This window comes from Papio anubis, chromosome 14 (assembly GCF_008728515.1).
Source record: "Papio anubis isolate 15944 chromosome 14, Panubis1.0, whole genome shotgun sequence".
NCBI classification, from domain to species: domain Eukaryota; kingdom Metazoa; phylum Chordata; class Mammalia; order Primates; family Cercopithecidae; genus Papio; species Papio anubis.
This window is the reverse complement of record NC_044989.1, coordinates 90955263-90980537: the sequence shown is the minus strand read 5'-3', so window position 1 is coordinate 90980537 and position 25275 is coordinate 90955263. Positions and strand designations below refer to the sequence as shown.

The window sequence follows — 25275 nt, the reverse complement described above, 5'->3', positions numbered from 1 at the left end:
TTCCCATCCTCATTTGCAATTTCAGTCTCATACTTCCTTTGAAGCTCAACTTAACACTGCCCTCCTTTTAGAAGACATCTAGAAAATCTACTCATGCCTCCTCTGATCATTTTTACCCCAATTTTGAACCTCTTCTGCACTTCTAGACTGTCTTCAGCATCCTAGCCAGCATTCAAAATCTCTTACTGTGCACCAGCAATATGTCAGATACTGCGCTTGGCAGGAAGGACCTAAAGAAGGAGTCAGAAGGAATCCGTAAAGTTCAGTCACTGATAGTTTAGCCTTTCTGAGCTAGCACACATTGAGAGGTTACCTGGCTTTGCTATGGTTTTTGTGCTGACGTCTTCAATTAAGTCGTCCCTACCATCTGACATCTTTGCAATGTACTCTACTGCTTTGTTGGCCTTGTTTTAGATGGAACGGGATGTGCCCTGAATGCTGAAGCCTCTTCTGTGTTGGGACTAATTACACTGAGGGCCAGCAAGCCACTCAGATGGGGCCCAGGCATAGGTGAAGAGAAGAGAAAGGGAGAGAAAGCTGACGCTAAGACTCAACTGCAATGACCAAAGACCAAGAAGGGAGAAAACGGCAAATGTGATTTGGCGGTCCTTGATCCAAGGGTTAGCAAACTAGGAAATACTCTTTTCACCCCATATTTAACAGTCAGCAACCTCTTAAGGCCCAAATTTAGAAATGTCCCTAGGGTCTTCAATAATGAAAGAGACCTAGGACTGTGTATTGGAGACCCTGATAACTGGAATAAAGAATTTCCAGATGGCGACTTACAAGTGCCCAGAAGATGCACAAGCCCCTTCCCAAACCCATGAGCTCCCTCAGCAGGTTCTGACGGCTGTGCGAGGTGCCGTTCCGGGTTGAATGGAGGGTGTGTCTCTGCACCGCAGAAGCCCCAGAGAATGGGAGAGTGGGTCAGACACACAACATGGATGGTGATTCTCCCACACACCTGAGGATAAGCCCTCCAGGCAGAGTCCTTTTTCCTGTGGTTTTTCTTTTTCTTTTTTTTTTTGAGACGGGAGTCTCGCTCTGTCTCCCAGGCTGGAGTGCAGTGGCGCAATCTCGGCTCACTGCAAGCTCCAGCTCCCGGGTTCACCCCATTCTCCTGCCTCAGACTCCCGTGTAGCTGGGACTACAGGTGCCCGCCACCTTGCCCGGCTAATTTTTTGTATTTTTAGTAGAGACGGGGTTTCACCATGTTAGCCAGGATGGTCTCGATCTCCTGACCTCGTGATCTGCCCGTCTCGGCCTCCCAAAGTGCTGGGATTGCAGGCTTGAGCCACCGCGCCCGGCCCTACTGTGGTTTTTCACACTGGAACTGTGTGTGTACAAGGAAAGTGCTTCCCTGGGGTAGAAACCTTGGAATCGTGAGGCTTTGCTCTTCATCCAGAAGAAACCTCCAATGGGAGAGATGATGTCCATTCATGGACAGGCATGGTAATGGGGGCTGCTGAATTTGCTGCTCTCTCCTGATTCTGGATGGCCAGTGTCACCCTGCCTTGCACCTAGGAGAGATGCTCCCTCAGCAGATATTGATGAGAAGGGGAATGTATCAGGTGAACTGACAGAAACAGAGTATGTTAAGTCAGTGAATCCAGTGGCTTTAAGTATGTGTCAGGAAGACCCTATGGAAAAACCGGTAAGAAAAGGAGGAGCCTGCAGGGCACCTGAATTCGTGAGACCAGGAGATACGGAGTGAGGCAAGCCTAAAAGATAGAGTCTGAGCACAGAAGAGTCAGGCTGCAGGGAAAAGGGAACTGTGCCTGCTCTCCTCCCTGCTCCTTTGGGAATAAGGTCCCTTCACATGGTAATGACATCGTATTAAGGCATGTGAAGTAAAGAGCAGTGGGGCAGAGAAACACATGGTGTGGTCGGTTTCATCTCAGGAGAAGACCCAGGGAACAGTTTGAGGGGGTCAGTGCAGCTAGGCATAAGGTCGTAACGGGGATAGCTCAGGTTGTGCATCACACGCTGGGCTGAGCATTTCTGCTTGGAAACTTCTCAGGCACTGCCAACCTATGGTAACTCTTACTGACTTTGGTCATGGGCAAAAATAAGTAAATCAAATGTTTGGGACCCATGGTGCCTAAGTATCCTGTCTGCTGCCTTGGAAAGAAATGAATGTGTGTGAATGGTGTTCAGTAGACCCAACATCCTTCCAATAAATCCTTCTTGCCTGTGCTGATTCAAGTTGGATTCAAACAACAGAACCCGGACTGAGGAGGGAGGTAGCATCTGCATCTCCATCCAGAGGAGGAGTGCTGTCCGTCACAGCAAGGGAATCGCTTCCAGTTAGAGTCATCAGGAAAAAACTGCATGGAAGACAGTAATAATTACAGACATCATTTATACTCACGATATGCTAGGCAAGTGCAAATGTTTCGCATGCTTTCATTAATTCTTCATCAGGAAATTATCAAAGTTCCCATTTTCTAGAAAAAAAATACTGAAGCCCCAGATGACTACAAAGCTTCTCTGAGATCTCAGAACAAGGAAACGGTAGAGGCAGGCACAGCCCAGGCAGTCTCCTTCCCAAGTTCGGGCTCCTAAAGTCTGCGTGTGCTGCCTGCCTAGTGTGAATTACACACATGGACACCAAGACAGCTTTTTCTGGAATTTGCCAGGGTCCTTGGTTACTAGAAAGAGAACTGAGGTGGGGGTGAAGGAAAAATGCTGAGAATCCTACCATGCTCGGGTCCACTGTGGCTGTCCCAGGGACAGCTGGCTCAGCAATACAGGTCCCCACTGAGCTCCCTAGGGGAGTTCCAGGGGCAGCACTCTGAGAATCCACACTGCCCATTGCAGTGGCTCCTGCTGCATCCTCCTCGCAGAACTGGGGTTGGATAGAATCCTGTTCTGGGGCCCTTGCTGGCTCCTCTCCAGGTTTCAAGCACTGGACCAGATGTCTCCAGGCCTTGGTGTGACCACCTTTCCAGGCCTGCAGCTGGGTCACAGCATAGTGGGCCTTGGCTGCCCACTCCCATCGAAGCCAGCCTAGGATGTGCATCCCCCACTCCTCTGGGTATTCTCGGAGCACAGGGATCCTCTGGGCCACCTCCTTGGTGAGGGTGAGAATGCTCTCCAGAGTCATAAGGAGGTCTTCCTGGCAGGGCCCGTACTCTTGACCTTCTACCACAATTTCTTGTACAGCTTGGATACCAGACACCATTCTTTGCAGGGAGCTTTCTGGTCTAATCTGGGGGTCCTTGCAGACAGAAGGCCTTGGGAAGATAACATCTTGGAAGGCACATTCGTAGTCTGCGTTGATGATGCTGAGGTGGCCAGTCAAGGCCTTGGCTTGAAGGGTGAGCTCCAAACGGAGAAGTTCAAAGCGTGTGGACAGGCTGGGAGATGGTCTGGGGGAGGAGGCCAAGATCTGTGCCACATCCAGCAGAGCATCTGTGAGTACATGAACTTCCCTGCGCAGAAAGGACACCTCACCCTTTTCCTGCTCATCCCCACACAGTAGGCTGGACAGCCTGGCAGCCTCTTGTAGCCTCTGAGAAACATCTGCTGCCTGATCCAACCCTTCCTGCAATCCCTGCTGGTTCTTCATTGCCAGCCGCAGGGGCAGTAGGAACAGGCCTTTTCTCCCACTGAGATGCTCCACGTACTGCAGCAGGTCTTGGACAGCCACTGACCATAGAAGGCACCCATCCTCAACACTTTCTTCCCACGACTTGGGGGCTTGGAGACCATCAAAGGCCAAAACCTTGTCCAACAACTGTTTAGCATGAGTCTCTGCCTCCTTCAATCTGCCTTGCATTTGTAAAAGCACTTCTGGATGGCGAGTTGAATCAAGGCTGTTTTTATCCAAATCCATGGGACCACTTTTAGCTGCTAGTTGAACCAGTGAGGCTACATTCCGCTGAAGCTCCAGGAACACTGCTGTACTCTCTGGCAGATCAGCTGTTGGGTTGTGGCAAAACAGTTGTTGACACAGAGGGTACCAGTCACCAGCCATGGCTGCCAAACCCTGCCTGGTTTCCCTGGTCCTGCCGTTCAGCTGGAGAGCCACTTCCAGAAGCCTATCAGTTCTAGCGGTTGTGCAATGTGCTATCTCTTTTGCTAGGTCAATAATAGGAGGTGCCAGTGTTGAGATACCCTGGAGTCCCATCATCCTCTCTGGCCCCAGTGGCCCCTCTCCAGTCAGGGCCTCTTGGGCTGCACCCACAGCTGCATCATGCTCCAGCAGGTTGGTGCAAGCTGAGGCCACTGCCTGGTGGTCAGGGCTCTCTACAGCAAGGAAGAGTTTGCTGATGGCAGGGTGTGGAGAGTCCCTCCTCTTTGGACAGGTGTCAGGAATCAAAGGGTGGGGAGAATGGTCCGTTGGTGGATAGGAGGTGCCTGGGTCATTTTCCCCTAACCCAGGAGCTCTCTGATATTTCAGTTCAGGTGCTGCAGAGCTCTGGAGGCTGGGGAGAATGAAATAAAGCTGTCTCTTAGCAATGTCAGACCTGTGGACTTGGTCCCGAAGGGGGCTGAGGATATCTGGGTGGTTAGTCCCATCCAGCCCCTCTTTGAGGCTCTGAGCTGAATAGATCAGATGTTTTGCCATGGTTAAAAATGCATCAGTGTCTGGAGAGCCATATTCATGTGAACAGCGCTCAGCAGCTGCACGCAAGACCGATGAAGATTGCTCCAGCTGCTGGATCAAGACTCTCAGGCCATTCCGGAAAATGGGATCTCGTTCCCGGCCCACACACCTGCTCATTACCTGTGCTATGTGTGTGGCCCTGCCCTGTAGATATGCCACACATCGGGAAAACTCTCTGGAATTTCCACTCTCCAAAGCCCATGTAAAGAAGTCCAAGTGCTTGGTCATTTCCTGAATGGACACACTCAGGAACTCAGGAATACTGAGAACATCATCAAAACATGCCAACAGGTGTTCGGATTCCCTGGCCCAAGCCCGAAGCAGGGCCTGCAGGGTGACAGGGTTCCAGTCCCGGCCAGACCCTTGGGGGCTTCCTGAGAAAAGCTGTTGCACTCTCACCACGAGCCCCCAAACGCCTGCCATGGCGGCCTCCATGTCTCTGCCAATTTCTTGTCGAGGGCAGCAAACCAATGCCAAGCGAGCCACTCTGAGCATCTGCTTGGCCCTGTCATGGAAAGTAGCAAGAAAAAGCTGGAGGCTCTTTGGCAAGGCCTCGTCATGATAAGGAGTCGCCACCGCCGCCTGGACCAGCCTTAGGAGAGGACTTTGCGTGTCCGTGAAGGTGTCCAGGATCTGGCGGAGTAGCCCAGTGCGGAACCCCTGAAAGAGGGCCTCGGTCGCGGCCCGCAGCGCCGCGCGCTCTTGTCCTGGCTCCGGCCTTCCCTGGCCTCTCCCCGGAGGTCCGCTGATCCCCGCGAGGCGCCGGGCGCCAGCGCTTCGCAACTGCAGCAGCCGGCCGCAGCGGGCCACCAGGTGCAGCCTCTCGGGCGGCGCAGAGCAGGCGGCCAGGCGCATGCAGTGCCAGACCACGGCGGCCAGCGGCGGGTCCAGCACGCCGACGTGCAGGGGCTCGGGTTCCGGCGCCACCAGCAGCTGGTGCAACTGCCTCAGGCGTCGGGCGAGCGCGCCGTTCCACGAGCCGGCCGCCGGGGCTGCGGTGCCAGGGTCTAGCTGCACCAGGAGCTCGCCGAGGGCCTTCCTGGCCAGAGCGCAAACCCGGCGCCGGGAGGCCGCCAGCTGCGGATCGCGCGGATGCCGCAGGTGGCCGCGGACGGCCGCGATCAGTGGGGGGACGTAGCCCCGAAGCAGGCGGCCCGCGCGGCCCAGGCGCTCCTCTGGCCTGTGCGCTGCCAGTTCCCCCAGGCGCAGCAGTGCCGCGGCCAGGTCTGCGAAGGGGCCGCGCAGCGAGGCCGCGTCTCCCGCCGCTTCCAGCGCGTCCAGGCAGGTCAGGCACCAACCAGCCGCCCGCACCATCTTCCTCGCCATCGCCGCGTCTTCAAGGAGCAGTACCTATTCGGGCAAGGAGAGGCAGAGAGGTTCGAAGGTGCTTGCGGGTTCCGAGGCCATGGCGAGAGCAATGGCAGCTACTCGCTCCTTGGTTTTACAAATATTTTGTCCCCATCACCTCCCAAGACTAAAGAGTGTAGAATCTCAGGGAAAAAAGTCGCTTAGGAGTAGTGTTTGTAAGAAGACGTCAGATTTTATGAAAATTTAAGGCCTCTTGCGTTTGAACTACATTTACTGTGAGGTCCAAGCTGGGTTTGGAGTGCAGGTCTCTAGGTAGGGGTGGAGCAGTGGACGGGCTACGTGGTAACCCGCATGCAACAAAAGCTGTTTCGGGAGAACTTACTATTTGGATGAGAATGGTGGGAGCCCGAGGGGCGGCCTGTCCAGGCAGTGCCTGTGAAAAATCTTTCCTAGCCACACCCTGCCATTCTCAGACAGCTCCTTATCTACCCCCTCCAACAGAGGTGGTACCAAGCACTTCCGAGAGAGCCTGCCCTTCCCGCCTGTCCTCCTCTCATCAGCAGGTACCCCAAACCCTTCTGCACTCTCTACTCCCTATCTCCAACCTTCCTTTAATAAGGACCTGTTAATTTACAAATACTTGTGCATAACCCACATTACTAAAGTTTTAAGGATTAACAACAATATTTGTTAATATTCAAGGCATATGGATTCTAACGGGAACAATGCTGTGTGGTAATGATGGAATGTCAGGGATGGAGAAGGGGGAGTATTTGAAGGCTGAGGCATCATCTTGGCCTCCTGAGATCCTTCCAGTTATGCCAGTGCAGCAGAGCCTCACTTTGGAGCCAGGTTTGCCAAACAGGCTGAGAGTTACAGAGGTTTCAGTAGCCTCTCCCCTAGCTCCCGGACAAAAGCAAGATGGAAAATGACCCCTCTGATGAAATATTTTTATTAGAAGTTGGTGGCGGCCGGGCGCGGTGGCTCAAGCCTGTAATCCCAGCACTTTGGGAGGCCGAGACGGGCGGATCACGAGGTCAGGAGATCGAGACCATCCTGGCTAACACAGTGAAACCCAGTCTCTACTAAAAAATACAAAAAAAAAAAAAAAAAAAAAAACTAGCCGGGCGAGGTGGCCGGCGCCTGTAATCCCAGCTACTCGGGAGGCTGAGGCAGGAGAATGGCGTAAACCCGGGAGGCGGAGCTTGCAGTGAGCTGAGATCCGGCCACTGCACTCCAGCCTGGGCGACACAGCGAGACTCCGTCTCCAAAAAAAAAAAAAAAAAAAAAAAAAAGAAGTTGGTGGCTAAGTGTAGGGGATAAGTGGGTTGCACAGTGGGTTGAAGATCATAGACCCTAACTCAGTATGTCCACCCAGCTTTCTATTTTTTTTTCTTTTTCTCTTTCTTTTTTTTTTTAGACAGTCTCACTCTGTCACCCAGGCTGGAGTGCAGTGGCATGATCTCAGCTCACTGCAACCTCTGTCTCCCGGGTTCACGCCATTCTCCTGCCTCAGCCTCCCGAGTAGCTGGGATTACAGGCGCCTGCCACCTCGCCCGGCTAATTTTCTGTATTTTTAGTAGAGATGGGGTTTCACCGTGTTAGCCAGGATGGTCTCGATCTCCTGACCTCATGATCCTCCTGTCTCAGCCTCCCAAAGTGCTGGGATGACAGGCATGAGCCACCGCGCCCGGCCGTCCACCCAGCTTTCTAAGACAGGTTCTGCATTTAGCATTTATTAAATTGGTGATCAACTCTGCATGCGGTCCTGGCAGAAACTTGGGCAGGTTTCTCTCTCTGGGGCAGGCGTCTGCTACTGAGGACAGCAATGAGCTCTCTGTCCAGACTGACCAGCCAGCCAGCTCTGACACCAGCCTCACCTTTGTGGTGTTCACCAGGATCTGCTGAGCTGCAGTCACTAGCTCCTCCCGGTGGTGCTGACATTCTGGCTGAAGATGGAGTCTCTGAGTCACCAGTGTGATGTTCCTTCCAAACAGGGTCAGAGACTGGGCAGCAGCCTCCATTTCCTCCTTGAGCCACTCCTCCTCAGAGTCTCCTGCAAGCCTAGACAGACACATTACATTTGTAACAGGTTACAAAAGAGAAACATACCTATAGGAAATTACCATACACAGAAGTTACAAAGCACGAAGTCGCCATTACAATGGAACTGGAAGCCTGGTCATGGAATCCTCTCCAAGATGCAGTATTGAGAAAACACATACCATACCATACCATACCCAAATTACAGAATAGCATGTATGGCAAGATGCCATTTGTTTTCAGTTGTATACAGGTGGACATAGAGAAGTCTTTCTAGAAGGATAATCCTCAAACTATGGGTATATCTTGGCATTTTAAAATCTGCTTTGTTTCAATTTTAATTACTCTAATTTTCTCTGCAATGAACATGAATAATTACTACAAAAAACGATAAATCTATTTTTAAAGAAAGAAAACAATATCTAGAATCTCATTTTAATCCATCCTATCAAGAGGTGAGGTTTTATGTAACAAAAATCAGTTTCCACGAATGAACATAGATGTCTACGGCAACTGTTTTGTTCATGTGATCTCAAACATTTCTCTTTGAATAATAACTCCTCGCCCTACGAAATAAATAAATACATAAAAGTCCCACTCCCTCCAGCCCTCACCGTTTTAATAGTTATTCTTTAGAAATGAGACAGAGCTGCATGCCCTTGGAATTGCAGGTTAGGAGGACATGGGAGTGCCGGGGGAGTGACTGTTGAGACGCCCCTCCCAGCTTCAGGTCCCTTAGAGTGGCAATACATTTCAATGCCCCTCATCCCTTCCTGCCTCAAACATCCCAGCCACCTACACGTGAAATGTCCCCTGAATTTCCAGTGCAGAGAATCACACTACTGGCCCCAAATAACCCAGCACAGTGAAATGCCAAGACATTGGGGCACCAGAGAGAGGGCAGAGAATGCATGCCAGCTGTCTCCTTCCCTTCCTTTACTTTTGATTCCTAGGAGAGAATTTGTCCATCAGCTGCGGTTGACACTTAGGTCCCTCAGCCCATTAATATGGCTTTGTGCCATATCCTAACAGCTGCTCCGTTGCAGAACCGAGGCCCTCACCTGGCCAGCCTAGCTTTCTGGGTTTTCTCATTTCTGAATGTTAAAACGGAAGGGAGAAAAACAAAGCCACTGAGAATCAGAGGTGCACACTTGAGAGACACGTGGGCCCAGCACTAAGGCAATGCCATGGCTGTGTCCTAATACGACTTGAGTACAAGCTACATCATGCAGAGAAAGTCAATAGAAACTCAATAAAACTTCCCTACTCTCCTCCCTCTTCCTTCAGCCCTTCAAACTACGTTTCTGTCCTCTTTTCTCCCCTCACTTGCACCCCTGCTTTTAAGTTTGGCTGAGATAGTTGAATGTTCTTCATCTGAGGCTGCAGTTAGAATCTCCCTTAGCTTGGCAGCTTCTCGTCTAAGAAATTTGACTCTTAACAGCCAGGATACCATCCTATTATCCTGTTTCTTCTTCACCTTTTCTTATCTGGAGTCTCTGCCCTCTGTGGTTTAGTTAGAGTTGTTTCTGGATATTTTTCTCAGTTGGGGAGATGCATTCACTATGTCCTTGAAGATCTACATGTTTATCCTTCCACTGTCTGCTTAATGATGAGCTCTCTGTGTAGAACATTGAGTTGAAGGCCCTTCCACTCAGCAGCCTGGAGACTTAATTCCCACATCTTCAGGCCTCCAGAGCTGCAGAGAAGAAACCTGGGGCTAGTCTAAATGATTTCCCTCCATAAGTAAGTTTTTTTTTTGTCTGAAAGTACTAAGACTTCAGGAATCTTACCAGTGTGTCTCACCCAGAACCCAGGTACAGTTATAATCTACACATTTGGGTCATAAATTGGCTCAAAGAAAATTTCTTCTACCATTTGCTTCATTCTTGCCTCTCCTGAATCTCTTCATTTTTCTCCTTCTAGAAGCTCCATGATTTGCAAGTTGAGTGTCCTGGATTTATCCTCCAATTCAACTATTTTTGTCATGCATAATTTCTGCTTTTACTTTCTGGTTAGCATGATATTTTTGGCTTAATCTTTCAGACCACTGATTTGAGATATAACAGTGAATGTTCTCAAACTTCTGCTTCAAACCATGAAGGTATTAGACCAACTTTTCCACCAAGAACACTTGTGGAAGATGGAGAAAATATTTTTAGGCTAGGCACAGTGGCTCATGTCTGTAATCCCAGCCCTTTGGGAGGCCAATATGGGAGGTTTGCTTGAGGCCAGGAGGTCAAGGCTGCCATGAGCCATGATCATGCCACTGCACTCCAATCTGGGCAACAGTGCGAGACCCTGTCTATAAACAACAACAACAAAAAAAAAACCCAAAATTTTAAAATGTAAAATAAAACAGTTGTTTTAAGGTCCTGGAGCACTACCAAGGCAGCCAGCACCCAGCACCTTTTCCTAAGTAACACGGGTCAAGAGGCAGAAAAACCATACAGACGGCAGCAGCTATGCTGAGACCAGTAGTATAACAGCATTGAGAAAACAAAAATTAGAGTGCAGGTCTCATCAATGTGGAGGGAACCTGATAAATACTCTAGGCTTTCAGGAAATCCACCCCTTCGGAGGAGGAACGTACTGGAAATAAACATCTCACAAGATTGAAACTAGTCTTGAATTATTTCAAGACTTCAATTGGATAAGGGTGAGCTGTCCCTACTTTAGCTGCCCACCAGAATAAAATAAAATTAATTTTAATGTAATTTAATTTATCTCCTTCTTTTCCTAGGAGATAATATTATCTATCTAGGCCACTATAATTTTGCATATATACTTCTATGGTCTGAATATCTGTATGTATCCCCCCATTCGTATGTTAAAATGTTAACCCCAAATGTGATAGTATTAAATAAAAAGGAGGTATGGGAGGTAATTATGGGAGGTAATTAAGTTTTGGGGGCAGAACTTTTAAGAATGGGAATAGTGCCCTTGTGAAAAAAGCCCAAGAGAGATTCCTTGCCTCTTCCCCCATGTGAGGACACAGCTGGAAGATGACATCTATGAACTAGAAAGCAGGACCTCACCAGGCACCACATCTGCTGGTGGCTTGATCTTGGACTTCCCAGTCTCCAGAACTATAAGAAATAAATTTCTATTATTTATAAGCTATCCAGTTTATGGAACTTTGTTATAACAGCCAAGACAGACTAAGACACACACTGTACTGTATTCGATTTTTAAAAATTATTCCATATGAATAGATGAAAGATAAAGGTGGCATCTCATATTGCTGGGATACAGGGTAGTCATTTAGAAAAATATAAAAAAGAGATCCATATATCAAAACACACATAAGAGTGACCTCTGAATGGATTAGGGAATCTAAAGGTAAGTTTGAAACCGCTGAAGAAGAAAACATGAGTTCCTCTTTAATCTTGGTGTAGACTGGAGTCGGAAGTGGAGGGGGGAGATGAGTTAAACCACCATCTTTCCCAGGGCTGCTGTGATGCTTATGCCGTGCACTCTGCTACCCTAGAGGCACTGTTCACCTAGCCCTGGAGCGAATGGGACTCCTCAGGGGATGTGCAGTGCAGGGGCCTGTCTATCAATCCTGTGACCTGTTTTATATATACACATATACATGCATATGCATGTGTATATTTGCATGTGGGTAGATATACCTACACAGATATTTCTTCGTATGAGTTTTTAAAAAGGAAAATGAGAGATGGGGGAAGGAAAAGGATGGGAAGAGGGAGTGAAAAGGAGAACAAGAAAAGAAAACTATCTGGAATATATATACAGTATACAGAAATGTTCACAATGCTAATCTCTACGTTGTAGGCTTATAGGTAATTCTTTCCTTCCTTCAACTCATCCATATTTATTATATGATACATTTGATGTTTATCATATATTTTTTTGCAAAAGAAAACACCGACTGTGTTGGCCTCTTCTTGAAAGGTCCTGCCTAAAGCTCCGCCCTACTGCCAAACTCTGGTCCAGGGACTGCTGGTGCAGCAAATTCCTTCTGGCCTCCTGATAGCTTACGCAGCAGAAGGGAAGGCTCAGACTGCCGGCCAAACACTTAGCACGTTTTGTGCTGATTGACTCCATTTGGACTTCCCTGAGAACTGCTCAAGGAGCTTGTTCTGAAAGTCAGAGGAGCTAGACCAATATGAATTATTTGCAGTATTGCCCTAATAGATGGGCTGGACTGTTTCCCATGGTCATGAGCATGGATAATGCTGTGTATAAATAATTCACCTTGCCAGGAACAGACAATACAACAGAGGCATTTGCACAGAAACAGACAAAAATGATGTTTAGCTCCTCCCAAAATTTAGTGTCCCTTTTTTTGTAATAGAATACATTGTGTTAGAAAACTTCAAATGTACAAAGTAGTATTAAATTAGTATAAAATCATTCTGCTCTCGAACTCTTAAATAAATTATTATAAATATTCTGGCAATTTCTTACATGGGTCACACCATGTACAGTTTCCCCCACCTTCACCCTAGTTCTGTATCTTTTTTTTTATTGTGGTAAAATATACATAAGATAAAATTTACCACTTTAGGATGGGCACGGTGGCTCACGCCTGTAATCCCAGCACTTTGGGAGGCCAAGGCTGGCGGATCACCTCAGGTCAGAAGTTCGAGATCAGCCTGGCCAACATGGTGAAACCCCATTTCTACTAAAAATACAAAAATTAGCAGGGCATGGTGGCGGGCGCCTGTAATCCCAGCTACTCGGGAAACTGAGGCAGTGAATTGCTTGAACCCGGGAGGCGAAAGTTGCAGTGAGCTGAGATCACACCACAGCACTCTAGCCTAGGCAACACAGTAAGACTCCATCTCAAAAGAAAATAAATAAATAAAATAAATAAATAAATAAAAATAATTAGCTGGGCGTGGTGGTGTGCACCTGCAATACCCAGCTACTCAGGAGGCTGAGGCAAGAGAATCACTTGAATCCCGGCAGGCAGCGGTTGCAGTGAAACGAGATTGCACAACTGCACTCCAGCCTGGGCAAAAAAGAGTGAAACTCTGTCTCAAAAACAAAAACAAAAACAAAACAAAACAAAATATATATATATATATATTTATATATACCATTTTAACTATTTTTTAAGTGTATCATTCAGTGGCATTAAGTATATTCACATTGTTGTGCAACCATCACCACTCTGCATCTCCAGAACTTTTTTCATCATCCCCAACTGAAACTCTGCCCCTGACCCCTGGGGTCTTTGGAAACCACCATTCTATTTTCGTTGTGAGTTTGACTACTCTAGGCACCTCATATAAGTGGAATCATGCCGTATTTGTCTTTTTGTGAATGACTTGTTTTACTGAGCATATTGTCCTCAAGGTTCATCCATGTTGGAGCATCTGTCAGTATTTCCTTCATTTGTAAGGCTGAATAATAATCCGTTGTTTGAATACACCACACTTTGGTTTATCCATTCACCCTTCAATGGACATTTGTGTTGTTTCTACCTTTTGGTCATTGTGAATAATGCTGCTATAAACATGGGTGTACAAATATTGGTTTCATTCCCTACTTTCCATTCTTTCAGATATATACCCAGAAGGAGCATTGTTGAGTCATATATTAATTCTATTTTTTTGAAAACCCATGTACAGTTTTAAATACTCTTTTTATCTAATTCTCATAACTTTTGAGCATGAATATTTTCAACAGTATTTTTGTAACTTATAATTTCCTATAATTTCTAACTTATAAAAGTTGAAAGAATTGTACAATATAGACTAATACAGAGATCCCCAAACTCTGGGCTGCGGACTCGTACTGGTCCGTGGCCTGTTAGGAACCGGGCCACACAGCAGGAGGTAAGTGGCAGGCAAGCGAACATCGCTCTCTGAGTTCTGTCTCCTGTCAGATCAGCGGCGGCATTAGATTCTCATAGGAGCTCGAACTCTATCGTGAACTCTACACGCGAAGGATCTAGGTTGTGCCCTCCTTGTGATAATCTAATGCCTAATGACCTGAGGTGGAACAGTTTCATCCCGAAACCATCCACCCCCTCCCCAACACCCCCAACACCCATCCATGGAAAAATTATCTTCCATGAAACCAGTCCCTTGTGCCAAAATGGTTGGGACCGCCGTTACAAAATATCCTTTAACTAGATTCACCAATTGTTATGATTTTTCCACATTTGCTTTTTTCACTGTCTCTGTGGGGTGTGTGTGTGTGTGTGTGTGTGTGTGTGTGTGTAGACAGTCCCAGGGATGATGGCCCTTTATCCCAGAATGATTTAGTGTGGATTCCTTAAATCCACACTAAATACCAGTGAGGGTATTCATTCTCAGAACTACAGAACAATCATCACAATTATAAAATTAAACATTGATTTTATGTTTACGTTCCAAGAAACCCATTGTAAGTTAAAACATTGCAAATTGAAAATGCGTTTACCAGCCTGGGAAACATAGGGAGACCCTGTCTTTAAAAAAACAAATTAGCTGGGTGTGGTGACACAAACCTGTAGTCCCAGTTCCTCAGGAGGCTGAGGTGGGAGGGTTGCTTTAGCCAAGGAGGTGGAGGTTGCAGTGAGCTGAGATCATGCCACTGCACTTTAGCCTGGGCAACAGAAACTCTCTCTTTTTTTTTTTTTTTTTTGAGACAGGGTCACCCAGTCTGGAATGCAGTGACACACAATCTCAGCTCACTACAACCTCCACCAGCTAGGCTGAAGCAATCCTCCCACCTCAGCCTCTCAAGTAGCTGGTGTCACAGGTGCAAGCCACCATGCCTGGCACATTTTTTGTATTTTTGGTTTGCCATGTTGCCCAGGCTGGTCTCGAACTCCTGAGCTCAAGCAATTCACCCTCCTCGGCCTCCCAAAGTGCTGGGATTACAGGGATGAGCCACCACACTGAAACTCTATCTCTAAGAAAAAAATAAAAACCAAAAAGTGAAAATGCAAATACACCTAACCTGCCAAACATCATAGTTTAGCCTAGCCCACCTTAAATGTGCTCAGAACACTTACATTAGACTACAATTGGGCAAACTCATCTAACACAAAGCCTATTTTATAATAAAAGTGTTAATATCCCATATAATTTATTGACTACCATACTCAAAGTGAAAAACAGAACGGTTGTATGGGTACTCAAAGTACAGTTTTTACTGAATGTATATCACTTTTGTCCCATCATAAAGTGGAAAAATTTTAAGTTGAACCATGGTAAATTGGGACCATCTGCACCATTATCTAATGCAAAGCCAGTATTTCAAAGTTTCTTAACTGTTATCAATCTGAGAATGTGCACTACATTTAACTGTAAAGCGCTGTGGTTGACTGAATTCTAAAGATGCATCCTGTCCCTGCCCCCGTGCCTCCCTCCTCAAGATTCTTGTCCCCTGGTTAGTCAAATAAACTCAAATCTAGGTACAGCTGTGTAGGGACATTGCAGATGCAATTGAACTTACTAATCTGCTGACCTTTAAATAGGGAGTGGAGTCTGGTCTATCCAGGTGGGCCCGATGTAATCACATGAGCCTTTAAAAGCAGAAAAGGTTGACAGACAAGTGAGTGAGAGAGATGCAGCAGGAGAAGTTAGAGGGTTTCAAAGCATGAAGGGAGTTTGACCTGCCATTGCTGGAGGGGGCCATACAGAATGCAGGCAGCTTCCAAGAGCAAAGACCAGCAGCCGCTGGCTGACAACAAGGAAACAGGAACTTCAGCCTTGTAAGGACAAAGAACTGGATTCTGCCAACTGAAACTGACCCAATACTCCCATAGACAGTTTTTTTTTGAAGGGGGGTGGTGGGGACTAAACAGACATTGACACTTCTGATCCTAAAACTTGAAACTTACATTGTTTTATCTGAGTTCCTTCCTCAGGAAAGGACTCCCCAAGGCCTTTCAAAAAGTATCAAAGAACAGAAACTCATCAGATCACCATATCCAGACAATGAAACACCAAGCCTCCCATTTATCATGATTGCTTCCTTGCCCCTCCCTAGTTCTTGTTTTCTTACTCACTGTTTCATTTCTTCTCTGCTATATAAACTCCTAACTTTATTGGTCAGGGAGATGGATTTGAGACTAATCTCCCATCTCCTAGGCTGCAGCACCTGATTAAAGCCTTCTTCCTTGGCAATAATTGTTGTCTCAGTGGTTGGCTTTCTTTGTGGTGAGCAGCAGAACCTGGACTGAAACCCTGGTGTTTCAGTAACACAACCACTGGAGAACATCATGTTAGGTGAAATAAGCCAGGAACAGAAAGTTAAACACCACATATTCTCACTCATATGTGGAAGCTAAAAAAAAATTGATCTCATAGAAGTAAAAAGTAGAACTGAGGGTGGGAAGAGTTGGGGGAAAGGATGGATAGGGAGAGATTTGTTAAGGAATGTAAGATTATAGCTAAATTGAAGGACTAAATTCTTGTGTTCTGTACCACTGTACTATGACTGTAGTTAACAATAATATATGGTCTCAAAAAGGTAGAAGGAGGATAATGGAATGGTCCCAACAAAAGAAATGACAAATGTTTCAGATGATAAATATGCTAATTTCCCCGATCTGATCACTATACATTGTATCACATCACTAAGTATCTCCCATGAAAATATACAATTACTGTCAATTAAAAAAATAAACAGCTACATTTTTAGAATGTTCCACAGGGATCACTATAAAACCCTTTGCTCTGCTTTGCTTCTCTTTTTAGAATGAGTCAGCTCCAATTCAGAGGACCTCTTCGAACATGATTCCTAGATCCCTATGCAATTAGGGCTAGAACATCAGAAACCAGCCCCCAATCCACTTGGAGGAATCCCAGAAAGAAGAGCTCCAATCACTTCAAACTAGGCAAGTGCACAGTGTCCTCCAGGGTTTAATTATCTCTAGAAGAGTCCCTGAGATTTTCTCTCTCTTGACCTTTGATATTTTAGGAAGAGTACAAGCCAGGTATTTGTGGAAAGTCTTTCAATTTGGGTCTCTCTGATGTTTTATTAATAGCTTCAGGTTATACATTTGGGAAGTAATTCTCCAGGAGTGACACTGTGTTCTTCTCAGTGCATTGTATTAGTAGGCACGTGAGGCTGTTTTTGTCCCAATAATAGTAACGTTAACTGACATCACGTGGATAAGGTGATACCTGCCACAACTCTCCTCTGTAAAACTATTTTCCCCTTTGTAATTAATGAAAACCTTGCAGGAAGACACCTTGAGACCATATAAGCGTCCAACTCCTTGTCCAACTTTTGCCCATTAATTTTAGCATCCATAAATAACATTGCCTTAAAACAGTCATTTTGATAGTTGCCAAACGATAATTATCTAACTGCATGATTTCTTCTACATTCATTTGTTGTCATTCTACTATAAGGAAGAGTATCCCTTTATTTATTCGTTTATTATCATTATGAACTCTGATTCTTATTTTATTCCATGGGTTGTAATCCATTATCATCATGTTATTTTGATGCTCATTTTATCCCATATTGGGCCATATTTGTCCCAAATTTGCCCCTTTGAGTTGACTCCTTGTGTCTTTTTGATATGTTCCCATCAGTTGTTCTAAGAAATCCTTTTCTTACTTTTTTGTAAACAGGCTATTCCAGGTTCATCATTTATTTTTTCTTACCCCAGTCTTAGAATCAGCTATTTCTCCAAAGATTCCAGGCTCTTTTGGTAACGATGGTATTTAGAAACTAAGATCTGGATAACAGGTATGCTCATTGCTCTCTGGGTATCATTGCCTCTGAGTCTTCCCAGTGGACAGAGGAAGGAAATACACATACACCAGTGTATAGATACACAAATATGAGTTCATGCTGATACCTCCGATTTTAATACACCACCACAGGGTTCTCCCTATCCTACCCTCATTCCATATTTATAATCTCCCTTCTCCATTAGTGAGAAACCTGCCTCCCAATATCCTCAGTGCATTTACTCATTCGTTCTATGAGTACAGAACCCAGGAAGTAATTTCAGAATTTCTAACCCATACCATTTTTAAAACTCATAAAGTGGAGTTCAATATAAGTTTGCAGGTTTCTTCGGCTTTAGACTGAAGGTTGATATTAAAGTACCTTGTTTAAAAGTTATTTGCCTTCATTCTTTTTATTTTTCCTCAATGTGATTTGTCATTAACTTATAATCCATTTAGATATATTAGTTTATGTTTTGTTTTTTCCCCATCCTTGAAGATTTAAATGTTTTTGCATACATAGAAAACGTTAATATGGTTCCCAAAGTCAAAATTACATAAAAGCATATAGCCAGAGAGTGTCCCTCTCTCCTGCTCTCCTCCATCCCAGCACACTGACTTCAGCAGGGAACCAATCTCTTTTAGTCAGCTTTACCTTTGCTGTGTTTCTGTGGTAGCAACAAGACGATTGTATATATTTGCTAATTTCTTCCTTATTTCTTATACAAAAGGTAGCATACTGTCACAGGCTGGCTCTGGGATGCAGACATTGAGATGGTGATTAGTGAGCAGGAGATTACTAGAAAGTGTCCTAAGATTAACCCCCAGGAAGGAAAGGGACAGAGCAGGATTGGACAGAGGGAGAAGCTGAGCTGCCGTGTGGCCTGAGCAGAGCCTCAGCTAACCTCGTGGAGAATTTTGAAACTGGGATGGCCCTTCAGAGTTGTCCCGTATTAGGTGAAAAGCCAGGGGTCTTTATACCACGCATCTATCAGTCATTAAACGTGGGCCAACTTAGGAAAAAATGTAACCTTAGGCAAGCCAGTTCCTTTCAGTAGAGGCAGACCCCACAGTGGTTTGACATCTGAGGGCTTTCTGCCTGCAGCACGAAGTCCTCAGTTCCCAAAGGGATCTCCGGGCTGCATCACAGCATCTACCATACACACTACATATTTCCTTTGTTTTTTCGTATACATTATATCTTGGAAATCACTCCAGATCTGCTTTTAAAGATGGTCCTTGTTTTTTCTTAACAGCTATATAATATTCTAATGTGTGGATGTACTATTCAATGAATATTTAATCACTGAATGTTTATTCAATGAATTTCCTATGTGTGGGTGTCTGTGTTGCTCCAGATGTTTTGCGATTACAATTTTTTTTTTTTGAGACAAAGTTTCGTTCTTGTTATCCAGGCTGGAGTGCAGTGGTGCAATCTCAGCCCACTACAACCTCCGCCTCCTGGGTTCAAACTATTCTCCAGCCTCCAGCCTCCAGGCATTCACCACCCATGCCCAGCTAATTTTTTGTATTTAGTAGAGACGGGGTTTCACTGTGTTGGTCATGTTGGTCTCGAACTCCTGGCCTCAGGTGATCCACCCACCTTGACCTCCCAAAGTGTTGGGATTACAGGCATGAGCCACTACGCCTGGCCTGCAATTACAGTTAATGTCGAAATAAATAACCTTATATATATGTATTAACATAATGATGGAGGCATATCTTCAAGGTAAATGCCTGTGGCCTTACTCTGTATACCCTTTACCCATCTTCCCTTACCTTATATCATCATGGTACATTTATCAAAACTAAGAAATTAATATTGGTGCACCACTCCGAACTGACGAATTTTATTTAGGTTTTGCCAGTTCTTCCACTAATGTCACCTTTCTGTTGCAGCATCCACCCAGGATGTCATGTGGCATTTAATCATGTTTTCTCAGTCTTCAGTTGTTGACTGGTTGTTGGGCTTTTCTTGTCTTTCATGCATGACACTTTCGAAGTGTAGAATTCCCTTCCTATTGTGTAAATGTAGTATAGGCTCATGGATATTTGTTTTATTCTTTAGTTTATATGCAATACTATCGTTACTGTGTCCAGAGCTGGTTCCTGCCAGTGGGTTCGTGGTCTCACTGACTTCAAGAATGAAGCTGCGGATCTTTGCAGTGTCATAGCTCTTAAAGATGGCACGGACCCAAAGAGTGAGCAGGGGCAAAGTTTATTGTGAAGAGTGAAAGGACAAAGCTTCCACAGCGTGGAAGGGGACCCCAGTGGGTTGCTGCTGCTTGCTGGGGTGGCCAGTTTTTATTCCCTTATTTGTCCCCACCCATGTTCCATTTTTGTCCTATCAGAGTGCCCTTTTTTTCAATCCTCCCTGCGATTGGCTACTTTTAGGATCCTGCTGATTGGGGCATTTTACAGAGCACCAATTGGTGCATTTCACAGAGCACTGATTGGTGCGTTTTACAGAGCACTGATTGGTGCATTTTACAGAGTGCTGATTGGTATGTTTTACAGTCCTAGCTATGGAGTGCTGATTGGTGCATTTTACAATCCTCTTGTGAGATAGAAAAGTTCTCCAAGTCCCCACTGGACCCAGGAAGTCCAGCTGGCTTCACCTCTCATTACTTATTTTACTGCTTGAATTGGTCTAGCTTCAGCCATTGGCTGGTTCAGACTGGCTGTGTCCTGTATTAGCTTTCCATTGCTGCTATAACAAATTGCCACAAGTTTAATAACAACAGGAATGTATTATCTCACAGTTTTGGAGGTCAGAGGTCTAAAGTGAATCTCAATGGACCAGAGTCAGGTGTCAGCAAGGCTGGCTTCTTCTGGAGGCTCTGAGAGGGCAATCTGTTTCCTTGCTTCTCTCAGGTTCTGTGGCTGCCTATGTACTTTGACTTGTGGCCTGTTCTTCCATCTTCAAAGCACATCACTCAGATCCCGGTTTCCACCCTCACATTCCTTTCTCCTCTCTCTGATCCTCCTGCATCCCTCTTATAAGGACCACTGTGACCCCCTTGGGGCCCCCAGATCATCCAGGGTCATCTCCCATCTAAAGGTTCTTAACCATATTTGCAAGGTCCCTTTGCCATCTAAGTAACATATTCACAGGTTTTGGAGATTAGGATCTGGACATATTTGGGGGCCATCATTCGGCCCACCACATGTCCTTCTAACACGCCTCCATCCTTTCTTTTCCTTCTGGTGCTACAAGATGTTCCAGCCTTACTTTGTTTATTCCTGGCCCCAGACCTAGAATTTCTCAGGCATTTCTCCGGAAATACTGGGGTGTCACTGCCTCTAGGGCTTCTCAGAAGACAGAGCAAAAAAACTATAGCTAAACATAGATTAGTGTATTATACATGTGTATACGTGGACACACACACATTCATACTGATACCTCCCACTCTACTCCACAGGGCTCATTCTAACCTTCCGCCCTTGCTTATTTGTAACTTTTTTCTCTGAGAGTGAGACCCCGACTTTCAGTATCTACAATGTATTTATCTATTTATTATACTCCTAGTTTCAGGATTACTGAGAAACAAATTTACTAACTAGAATACTATGCTAATATACAATTATGTCTTTAGTTTTACAGTATACAGTCAAAAGGACTGTCTTCCAAAGTTGCCTAGGTCAGCTCCTTCTCCCCAAAACCCTTTCAGTGAGGCTGTATCATGCATTTGTAACACTGTTAGATTAGTTTGTTATAGTCTGCCTTTCTCCACAGGACTTCCTTCCTTCCTTCCTTCCTTCCTTCCTTCCTTCCTTTTTCTCTTTCTCTCTTTCTTTCTTTCTCTCTTTCTTTCCTTTTTGAGACGGAGCCTCCCTCTGTCACCAGGCTGGAGTGCAATGGCACTATCTCAGCTTACTGCAACCTCTGCCTCCTGGGTTTAAGCGTTTCTCCTGCCTCAGCTTCCCGAGTAGCTGGGATTACTGGCGCCTGCCACCATGCCCACCTAATTTTTGTATTTTTAGTAGAGACGGGGTTTCACCATGCTGGCCAGGCTAGTCTTGAACTTCTGACCTCAGGAGGTCAACCTGCTTGCGCCTCCCAAAATGCTGGCTTTACAGGCGTGAGCCACCCGCCCGGCCAGCCTGGTTCATTCTTCAAATTTGCATACACTAAAGTCTACTCTTTGTGGTGTAGAGATCCATGTGTAGTTGTGTGTTTCTGGGCTTTTTATTCTGTTCCAGTGGTCAATCTGCCTCTTCATATGACAGTATCACACACTTTCCTATTAGAGGATCTAGAATGTGTTTTAATACCTGGCAAGCTATTCTCACTCCACAGCTTTTTATTCCAGGGTTCTCCTAGTTGTTCTTATGTTTAATTTTTTCATATGGACTTTGGCATCAACTTTTCAAGCTCCATTTAAAAAACAAAGCTTGTAGGATTTTTATAGGATTGCATTAAATTGACGGTGTTGCTAAGATTCAAACATAGGCAGTTTGCTGCAACACTTATATGAAGTTTTGGGCAAAAAAGAAAACGTAACATTTTTGTGGTGGTATTCAGTTTTTATTAATAGAAGTCAGTTTTGTTGTTATAACTAGGCTACTTTGTATTAACCCTGGAATTGAAACTTAATATGAAAATAATTTGCATGCAAGTTTACTAATAAAGAATCAGGCCCAAATGCACTAAAAGACAGACCTGAAAATTGTGTTTAGACAACTCTGAAAATTCTTATCCCTATAATAGAAGATAATTCATCTGTGAAATGAAATCATAATCTAGAAACCGTCTGATGGCACGTACAACTTGTTTTTAGTGGAAAACTCAGTCAACTAATTCTGAAATGTTTGCATACTTAAATTATACCCCGAGTAATAAATAACAACATATTAAATAACTTTGCTTTGTGTCTGTGTGTTTTATCAATTTATTTTTTTCTCATCCAACTTCTTTCCAAAAGCACTTAAGAAGATTATAATAAGTCTCTAGTTACACTTTCCTTCTTCTGCAAATTTGTCAGAGTGAAAATTTATTGTGTTCTTTGAAAGAATTACCTTTTGGCAACTTGCACAAAGTCTTCACAAGCTTTAGCCAATTCCTCAGCCATCATCTCCAACGAGGCAAATACTTCATTCTCCACTTCTTTCCTCTCCATTGAGATGAGGAGATGGCAAAGCTGAACGATCATTGGTGAGATGATTCTCTCAATGCCTTTGTTCCGTATCACAGAGCTGACATCATCCAAGAGGAAAGACTCCATCTTTCTTAGTCTGTGAACAGAAGCTGCAACATAGTTTAACTCACACTGACTGACATGTAAACCTACTTCTCTTTGACCTGATGTTCATCTACTTTTACTTCTATGATGAGAAAGAAATCTACAAAATATCAAAGGGATAAGTTGGGGGAGATATTTTCAGGATCTCACAAGTATGGGCTAGGTTGTGGCTTAGCAGAAACATTAAAAAATGGGACAAAGGCACAATGAGATAGATTCAGAGGTTCAAACAATGGCGAATGGAGTCACAAACTATATGAAATAGAGGCAGTTTAAGAAATGGTTAATTTACAAAGAAACATTGGGCTTCAATTGGACTTTACCTACATTTACAGAACCCTCTACCAAAAAACTGCAGCACATTCTTCTCATCAGCACATGGAATATTCTCCCACACAAACCTATATCAGGCCACAAAACAAATTTTTCTTTTTTCTTTCTTTTTCTTTTTTTTTTTTTTTTGTTTTTGGGACGAAGTCTTGCTCTTGCCCCCTAGGCTGGAGTGTAGTGGTGCGATCTCAGCTCACTGCAAACTCTGCCTCCTGGGTTCAAGCAATTCTCCTACCTCAGCCTCTCTAGTAGCTGGGATTACAGTCTCCTGCCACCACGCCTGGCTGAATTTTGTATTTTTAGTAGAGACGGAATGTCTCCATGTTGGCCAGGCTGGTCTCGAACTCCTGACCACAGGTGATCCACCCACCTTGGTCTCCCAAAGTGCTGGGATTACAGGTGTGAGCAACACGGCCAAAACAAATTTTTAAAAATTAAAATCATATGAAGTTCTTCTCAGACCACAGTGGAATAAAAACTAGAGATAAATACCAAGAGGAACTTTGGAAACTATACAAATATGTGGATATTAAACAACATGCTTCTGAATGATAATTCCATCAGTTAAGAAACTAAGATGGAAATGTAAAAAAAAAAAATTAATTTTTATTTTTTTGAGACGGAGTTTTGCTTTTGTTGCCCAGGCTGGAATGCAATGGTGCAATCTTGGCTCACCACAACTCTGCCTCCCAGGTTCAAGTGATTCTGCTGCCTCAGCCTCCCAAGTAGCTGGGATTACAGGCATGCGTCATCACACCCAGCTAATTCTGTATTTTTAGTAGAGACAGGATTTCTTCATATTAGTTAGGCTGGTCTTGAACTCCAGACCTCAGGTGATCCACCTGCCTTGGCCTCCCAAAGTGCTGGGATTACAGATGTGAGCCACTGTGCCTGGCCAGAAATTTAAAAATTTTTTGAAACAAATAAAAATGAAAACAAAACATACTGAAACCTGTAGGATACAGCAAAAGAAGTGCTGAGTAAAGTTTATAGTATTAAATGCCTACATCAAAAAAAAAAGAAAGATTACAAGTTAACAACCTAACGTCACTCATCAAGGCGCTATAAAAGCAAGAACAAACCAAATGTAAAGTTAGCAGAAAAAAAGAAATAACAAAAATCAGAGCAGAGCTAAATGAAATACAAACAAAAACATACAAAGGATCAATGAAATGAAAAGTTCATTTTTCAAAAAGATAAACAGATGATAAACCACTACTTAGACTAACCAAGAAAAGAGAGAATCTGAATAAACAAAATCAGAAAAGATAAAGGAGACATTACAACCGATACCACAGAAATACAAGAGATCATCAGAGACTATTATGAACAACTATATGCATACAAACTAGAAAACTTAGAGGAAATGAATAAATTCCTAGAAACATGCAACCTTGAATCAGGAAGAAATAGCAAACCTAAATAGATGAATAATGAATAGCTAGATTAAATCAGTAATAAAAGATCTCCCAAGAAAGAAAAGCCCAGGACCAGAAGGATTCATAGCTGAATTTTATCAAATGTACAAAGAAGAACTAATACAAGTCCTCCTGAAACTGTTCCAAAAAAAAATTGAGGAGAAATGAGTTCTCTCTAATGCATACTATGAGACCAGTAATACCTTATACCAAAATCGGACAGACCATGACACATAAGGAAAGAAAACTCCACACCAATATCCCTGATCAACATAGACGCAAAAATTTTCAAAAGATACTAGCAAACCAAATCCAACAGCACATCAAAAAAGTAATAACCCATGGTCAAGTGGGATTCATCCCAGGGGTGCAAAGGATGCTTCAACATATGCAAATCAATAAATAAATGTGATGCATCTTATCAACAGAATTAGACGATAAACCATATGATCAGCTCAATAAATGCAGAAAAAGCATTTGATAAAATTCAGCATCTCTTCATGATAAAATCCCTCAATAAACTAGGTATAGAAGGAACATACTCCGAATTAATAAAGGCCATATATGACAAACCCACTGCCAATATCATACTGAATGGGGAAAAACTGAAAGCATTCTAAGTACTGAAACAAAACAAGGTTGCCTACTTTCACCACTCCTATTCAACATAC

The 25275-nt window shown here is 44.4% G+C and overlaps 1 protein-coding gene across 2 annotated transcripts in view; it reads right to left on the bottom strand.

Annotated features, from left to right (window-relative positions):
• Positions 1-1218: 1218 nt before the first annotated feature.
• LOC116270313 overlaps positions 1219-25275 on the bottom strand; it is a 43302-nt gene continuing 19245 nt past the window's right edge. Inside the window, exons 2-4 of one of the 2 annotated variants that reach the window (XM_031655360.1) lie at positions 22633-22861; positions 7801-7984; positions 1219-5962 (exon numbers count right to left, since the gene is read on the bottom strand). In XM_031655360.1, coding sequence (XP_031511220.1) covers positions 2432-5962; positions 7801-7984; positions 22633-22838 — 3921 coding nt within the window. In that variant the 5' untranslated portion in view covers positions 22839-22861 and the 3' untranslated portion in view covers positions 1219-2431. The remainder of the gene's footprint in view (positions 5963-7800; positions 7985-22632; positions 22862-25275) is intronic. The other variant, XM_031655361.1, reaches the window with a different exon arrangement.